This window comes from Rhipicephalus microplus, chromosome 2 (genome assembly GCF_043290135.1).
Source record: "Rhipicephalus microplus isolate Deutch F79 chromosome 2, USDA_Rmic, whole genome shotgun sequence".
Taxonomy (NCBI): domain Eukaryota; kingdom Metazoa; phylum Arthropoda; class Arachnida; order Ixodida; family Ixodidae; genus Rhipicephalus; species Rhipicephalus microplus.
In genome coordinates this window covers 144,819,172-144,826,798 of record NC_134701.1, presented here as the reverse complement: position 1 = coordinate 144,826,798, position 7,627 = coordinate 144,819,172, and the positions used below count along the sequence as shown (strand labels likewise).

The 7,627-nt window shown below is 45.2% G+C and overlaps 1 protein-coding gene across 2 annotated transcripts; it reads right to left on the bottom strand.

The window, feature by feature from the left end:
- Nucleotides 1-941: 941 nt before the first annotated feature.
- LOC142796405 (uncharacterized) lies at nucleotides 942-7,095 on the bottom strand. 2 transcript variants are annotated; one of them, XM_075886898.1, is made up of 4 exons: nucleotides 7,044-7,095; nucleotides 4,665-4,891; nucleotides 1,370-1,529; nucleotides 942-1,272 (listed from the first exon to the last, which is right to left on the bottom strand). In XM_075886898.1, exons 1-4 carry the CDS (start codon nucleotides 7,081-7,083, stop codon nucleotides 1,010-1,012), a joined length of 690 nt encoding a protein of 229 aa, XP_075743013.1. In that variant the 5' UTR covers nucleotides 7,084-7,095; the 3' UTR covers nucleotides 942-1,009. The 2 variants fall into 2 exon arrangements, with proteins under 2 accessions (XP_075743013.1, XP_075743014.1); XM_075886899.1 differs by having other exon boundaries at nucleotides 4,803-4,891.
- Between the last annotated feature and the right edge of the window lie 532 nt (nucleotides 7,096-7,627).

Genomic DNA, 7,627 nt, shown 5'->3' with positions numbered 1-7,627 from the left:
TTTTTCGCTGTTATCAAACATTGCCCTCATGAACTCATTCTTGGTATGGATTTTCTAGCCACGCACTCTGCCCTCATAGACTGTTCAGCTGCCCAAGCAGCACGCCGCCGTTGGACCAATCTTGGACCAACATCGGCTAACATCGGCACCGACGTCGGGCCGACGTCGGAAGTGCAACTTCTTCCAATGTCGGGCCGACGTTCAAGCCAATGATGGGCCGACGTTTTGCCGATGTTTTAGCCAGTATGCAACCAACATTGGGCCGACGAAGGCCCATCGTATTGCCGACAAAACTGCCAATGTTCGGCCAACATTGGGCCATATTTCAGCCAATCACATGCCATTTTTACGCCGATGTTTGCTGCACGACGAATATTGGCTACGGATGTACGACCGACATTGGACCAATCCAGGGCCACATTGCAGCCAATCAAATGCCGTTATTACACCGATGTTTCCTGCACGACGAATATTGGCTACTGATTGGCTTGCCATTTTGTAACCATTATTAGTAGGGAATTTTTCTTACCAGAAGATTTAAACAATATGCCTCGATGACCCGCTCTTGTAGCTTTGCAGCCCTGTATACTTGGGGCAACAGAAAATTGAATGCTGAGAACTGAAAGCAGTTACCCGATCTATTTCATCTTTAATACCTCATTCCCTTTGCTAACACTAGAAGTGTAGTTTATTTTTTACCAATTTATCTTTTGCAATAGCGAGTGCTTTATTTGGTACTGGTATTTGGTACAACAAATCGAAAAAAGTCGTTAGGAAGTAAATGTTGAAAGCGTATGTCCCCCACATGGTAATCGAGAATATTCATAGTTTAGAGCATTTTTTTGTAACTAAAACATGGTGATGGTGCTTCCGAATCAGCATAAGCTAGCCGAACAGTGCATCACCGACAGTCTGCAGACCATTCATTCTTTGTTTTTTTTATTTATTTGGTACAACAAAAAATGTATACATTGAAAAATATATATACACAACTAAAAAAAGGCCCGCTCTACTGCAGGTCAGGTTGCGTTGGGGGCACAGTGACAGTGGTGCTGTCAAGGCTCTGGCTGCTGTGGCTGGGCAGGAAGCCAGCTGCCGCGAGCAGCCGATAATCTGCACTCTGAGAGTGGGGATCATCGGGCTGCTCCACAACAAATGCTTCTCTGAAGCGCCGCTTCCTGCCCCCACAGCGATCACCAAACCCCGGCAGCCACCTCTTAATAAAGTTGAGGGCCTCCGCCTGGTCGCACCCTGCTTTTTGGCGGATGACATCTGCATACAAGAACAGAAATACCATAGTACACATGAAGCACTGCAGTACAGAGAATACACAAGGGTACACACACATAAAACAATGAACAAGTCTAACCTGTCACTAATCTACAGAGCCTCAGGTTCACAAAGGCCCTTTTCCCTTTTCTGCCATGAAGGCTGTACAGCACTTGCACGTCATGTGCCAATACAGCCTTCATGGCATTCACACCAATTTCTCGGAGGCCACGTCCCCCAATCTGCAGGAGGTGCTTGCGCTGTAAAAAAATGCAAGAAGCATAGATGGGGTAAACGCAACAGCACATCGAAATGTTTTCATGATAAAAATCTGCAAGAAGAGAACACTGAAAACAACAACTTGAATTTTTGGGCATCACAACATTTCATTGTTTTTTTTCGCTAACTTCAACTCACTTGACCTAAAATGGTTTCCACATCAGCCCTCTCACACTCAGTGTGAGAACCTTTCAGAGTCCTTCTCTGAATGCAGTTTCGCTGTTATGAAATCAAATACAACACTGTTATAACCCTTCATAAATATTGATTCTAGCTATGAAATAGTATAATTACTTTGTACAGTGCTCGAATTCCAATACACGTTTCTTCGAGGTTACAATGTCTTTGCCTGAATGTTGACCAGGAGTAGCTTCTACAGGTGAAAAACGATAAAATATGTGGAATTCAAAAAGAAGCTAGGACATGTTTTTAATCAATGCATTGTAAGCAGAGCACAACAAGATAAATGAACATGATCAAGGCATACTAAGAGGCAACCTTAGAGCGACCAAATCTTGGTCATAGATGAAACTGATAGAAAAATAAAGGTCGCACTAGATGGTCGCACCATTTGCTGTTTATATTTTTCTGTGATAGCCAACAAAGAGGCATGTCGCTATAGAAATCTCATCACATTAAACAAAGGTGCATTTTTCTTCACACTGCGAAATTGGGTGCATGTTAGATTTTTAAAAAAGTAAGAAATCGGCTAACACAAGGCAGGGTGAACTGTAGCTCAAAGTAGAGAGAGCCGCAGCGGACACGAAATAGGGTGATAAATGAACAAAATTACTGAATGTCTGTTTTAAGCAGGCTATTGCTAGTCACTGCCCATCAAACACACGATGCCGCCTACATCGTCTGCTAGCTTAGGACAGTTCACTCGGACTTCACAGACTATAGTAAATACAGTCGAATCTCATTAATTCCAACACACTTCATTCGAACTGACGCTGTGGTCCTATCAAAGCTATACCGCGCTCCGAAAATGCTCTCAGCACCCCGCCCAATCCTGCGGTGGCACTTCCGACACCTCATCGCTGTGCTTGAAGAAGAAAATGAAGAAAAGGAAAGAAAAGACTGCGGTGGAATGTTTGCCAAATGCCAATCTGCGACATTCCTGTGCCCCGCTTCGGCTTTTTCCGTCCCTGCCACGTAGAGACCCTTCTCTTCTTAACACTGCGCATGAAGAGAAAGAGGGGAAAAAAAGCTGTCGCAGAGAGTTGGCTCTCTCATGCCGATCTGCAACGCGCCAGTGTCACGCTTCCCTGTTTTTCGTTCCTGCTATGTAGAGACTCTTATCCTTTCAACACCGCGCATGAAGAGAGAAGAGAGAGAGAGAGGAAACTTTATTAGAACTTGGCCGGCAGCTTGGTCTTGGTGGCCTCAGATGGCGGCGCTGAGTCCCTGAACTCGGGCGGCATCTTCGGCCTGCCGGACAGCAAGAGAGAAAAAAAAAGCTGCCGCGGAGTGTTTCTCTCTCGAATGCCGATCTGCTTTTCTCCAGGTGGAGACGCTTCTCCATTCTCATCATGTGCTGGCCACGCTCCGGCTGCAGCGCAGATGGTAACATTGGAAACACAGTTGTCTTCGAAGAGTGTCAGCACTGGACATTGCCGCGCGTAACTTCTTTTGCCAGGAGAATTCTGAAGCCGAAGTACAAATGCTTTGCAAACTGCACGCAAAACTTGTTGACTCGTTGCAAGGCCAGCGTGTACAGACATGTATTGACTACTTTAATTAACGACGGATGTCCTGTAATTTGTGAATAAAACTTCTCCATGCACATGCATCACTGCATGGTGAGCCCTCCGCTCGTTTACCGTATTTACTCTATTCTACCGCGCCCTCAATTGTAACGCGCGCACAGTTTCCACGACAAAAAAAAAAACTAAGACATCGGTTGCAACGCGCACCCTTTTTTCTCGTTGGCCCGCTTGATCACACCACTCGCGAAAACGACTCTTTTTGAGAGCGTCTTCTGTTTAAATATGAAGTACGGGGGAAGCTTATGCCTATCTGACGTGCAACAGAGCATTGCTGTCACTGTAGCTTTACCGTGGCCCGATGTCAGTACACAAACTTGCTTCGCCCCCTTCTCCTAGACGGTTGTGGTGCCAGGCATGTCGAAGTAAAGAGGCGTGTGATCGGCATTCCCGATTTGCCCAAGCAGGTAGCCGTTGTTGTGCCGCAAGTTTAGGAGGAACCTCTGAAGACTCTGAAGCTTTTCTTCGTACTCCTCCGGCAACTTCCGGCATATGCCCGTTCGCCTTCGGAGGGAAAAGCCTTTTCTCTTCATAAAGTTCGTTATCCAGCACCTGCTCGCTTTAAAATGGCTCTGCATTAGCCCTTTTTCTAAGGCTAACTGCATAGCCTGCACTTGGAGCAGTTCTGTCGTCACGGGCCGCTGTGCCGCTCACTGCTTAATCACATACTCGCCGAGCAGCTCTTCAATTTGTGGAAACCGACCCTGCTGTGGTCCACAGAAGCCTTTGCGTGAATCTTTGCTGTCGACAATATTCTGCTTTTGTTTCCGCCAGTCCTGCAGGCACGTTTCGGGAACTCCGAATTACCGCGATGCGGCCCGATTTTTGTCCGTTCCGGCACACGCGACGACTTTTCTTTTAGAAGCAGCATTGTGGTGCACTCGTCGAGTTTTTGGAGTCGGCCCTACCATGCCGTTGATGCTAATGTACTACAAGATGACGAACTCCTCAGCACACGTATGAAGTGCCGCGCATGGGAAACACATAGGCAGAAATGACCGACGCGCCATGCCGACGCACGTAGGGGGCGGCCATTTTGTAAGTGGCGATGGCAATAGAATGACCATATTCATTTTTTTTCGTACTCAATTCTAGCGCACATGCGATTTATGAACTCTCTTAACCGGAAAAAAGGTGCTTGTTAGACTCAAGTAATTACGGTAACTTTCATTATTTTGAACTTCTTTTAATTTGAACAAATTTTCTGGCTTCTGGAGTACGAATTATTCATATTCGACTGTAGTACAGTGGCTCATGAGATAACCTGACTAGTTTGTTTCCCGAAACACCTAAAGCAGTACTAAATTTCTGCATGTTACATAGGCATATTAAAAATCAAGAAATATACACCAAAGCTGCAGCCACAGCTTTACTCTGCACAGCTGCCTCTGCTGCCTCCACTTCTCCAATTGTACCAGCAGGCAGCCGGGGAAGGTCAGAGGGGCGCTGTGCTGGCTGGGCGTGCTGAGGCACGGACAAGAGCCGTACCTTGTGCTTCAGCTGTCGCACCTCCTGCAGAACCTCTCTTTGTTGCTGCCGGATGCGAAGTTGGATCCGCAGGATCCGTAGCAATAGAGCTGAAACATACAAGAGTACATACCATATTTACTCGCACAATTTGCATCCTCACATAATTTGCTCACCAGTATAATTAGCCAGCCTGCTTTACTACAAGAAACTTTTTGCTCGCATACTTTGCCCTCCCCAACCAGCCCGAGCCACCTTGCCAGCACACACACAGACACATTTGACTTCATAATGCTCTGGTCAGGCACATCTCTTGTCAAGCAGGTGAGTGCAGTCTTACACAAAATGGACTGAGTGCAAGGTCCCTTCTTCCATGAACTTTTATGCTTTCCCTAGAATATCGAACTTGAAAACTGAAACCTGTTTATGTGTAGTCCGAAATGCCTAAAGGTTTGCCTCCTATCTTCCCACCTATTCCACGGCAAGAATGTATTCAAGAGACACAGCACAGATGTTGAACGCGTGCAAGGACCTGTCACTAGATGAGGCAGGTTTTCGCACTCATTTTTTTTTCGGTTTCGCCATCTGGCCATTGCGTTTTTACCATTCCTTGTGATAGGCTACAATAATTATATACGAGGCAGATTGCTGTTATAAAGCTTACCGAAGAAAACTGAAACCGTGCTACCGCTAAGCACATCAGCGTGGAGTTCTTCGACATGCAATATTCAGTATGGGAGCCAGCAGAAGAGAGCGTTGAATAAGACTTAGCATAGAAGCTTGGGTGTGTTGGTTAGATATCAGAGGGAACACAACGCAATAGAAGACTGGGACAAGGAATGGACACACACATGAAGGGCGACACACACAGCACTGTGTTGGCATCGCGCTTCCTTGTCTGCATCTTACTTTACGTTGGGTTCCCGACAATTATTGGAGAATACTTATGTTCTCTGGTATAACCCTGTCATGGGAACTGGTTTTTGTGAGCACTGTTCGGAAGAACTTCAAGAAAATGGGGGCATTTGAACAGGCTTAGCAAACAAATGACAATCCGCTTTGAGACAGCTGTGACAGCGCCTGCAACATATATTCCCAGTTGAGCTTTTAGGCCAGTGATTCCTACTAGCTTCGCACATGACCGGATTGACAAAAAAAGTACACATAATACGCGAGTATATATCGCATTTGACTCTGTAGCTTTGATGAACCAGGCAGATACACAAATTTATCCAAAACTCCATTGATTCTGTTGCAAAATTATTCAACAAACAAATTGCGATGTTATCCATGTGTTATCCATGTTGTCCATACGATTGTGGCACTTTACCATTGCAGCTTTCCAGGAGGCACACATAGTACAGCGTTAGTTCACCACTCGCAGTTAATTGTATGCAGTAGGTTGCTCACAGCAACTGACTGCATGCAATGGTGAACATCTTGCATGCTTGCACCGCTGTTTCAGCATGCTGGCTGCTTCCCATACGGCTATCAATTGATGTTCACAAAATTGGGAAGATGAAGAAAGACTACACAGTGCCCTCTGGCCACCCTATACTCCTAACCTCCAGCCAACAAACAAACAAAAGAAACAGAAGTATGCAAATGAATATTATTCCTAATGCAGCTGGAATGGAGTATAGTTTTCACCAATTCTGTGTGTTAAGTCAATATGGAGTGAGTTTACTCCATAAAGTAGCTTTTCTCATAACAGTGTTCACTCTATTGTAACACAAGCAGTGACTTCATAGCATCTAGAAGGAAAAATAGAACCTTCAGTATTTGATAGAAATGTGAGACTCTACCTTAAAACAACAATAATCTGGAAGAAGAACTCATTACATTCGAAAAAAAAGAGGTAGCACAGTTGATCCCCTTTACAAGAGACACTGATGTAACAGACAAACGGGGATAAGAGGCACCAGAGTGCAGGCTGACATTTGGCCCATCATGCATCAGGCACTCCGTAGATGCGCCTGTGCAGACGGGAGCCCTGCAGTCAAGCATGCTGAGCAAGACTGTTGACCACTGTACAATGACACATTGCCACAAAATTTCAAAACTTCATTTCACAGACTTCTGCAAAAGCTTCTTACACTATTGCATAACTTTTGCACAAGCTTCGCTCATTCTTGCGTGATTTTCGTCAGAACATATAAGTGTTGGAAGTTGTATGTCCCCAAAAACTTGCACAATACAAATAGCATACAATAAAGTCTATCACTTAATACGTGCATAGTGTAACAATGAAAGGAAACTCACGCATGGTTTGCTCCGAGCCTTCCCCGTGCGGTGCCTCCATGAGCCTTGGAGAGCACTGTACAGCTAGAGCAAAGTAGCATCAATCCAGTGTTAATGGCAGGTTAACAAGACAACAAAACTAACCCCCATATTCATAAACGCTCCCCGACTCGGCTTTCACCCTTCACTTGACAGAGTTGAGCACTGTGCCGCTGCTCGTTTGAAAGCGACGCTGCGCTACTCGAGAATCACAGCAGATTATTGCTGACATGCAGCAATTTTTTCTGCTTAGAGACGGCGCTCCCATCAGCCATCTCAAGTGAAGGTGAAGCGTTGAGTGGAGGGACGTTCTAGAATACGGGGGTAAGATTGCTTGCAAGAACACTACAATAGACACACTTAATTTTTACACTTCATCTATATTGTACAGCTACACACATTCTGCATCCTTATAATGCAACATATACATACAGGCTTATAAAGTAAACACTGTAGGCTGCTCAAATAACACCTACACAAAAAAAATTACCCAAGAGTGGCCATGGGCAAAGTACTTTTATTTTAAACTCACAAAACTTTTGCGGTGATGGAGAATAAATAAGACA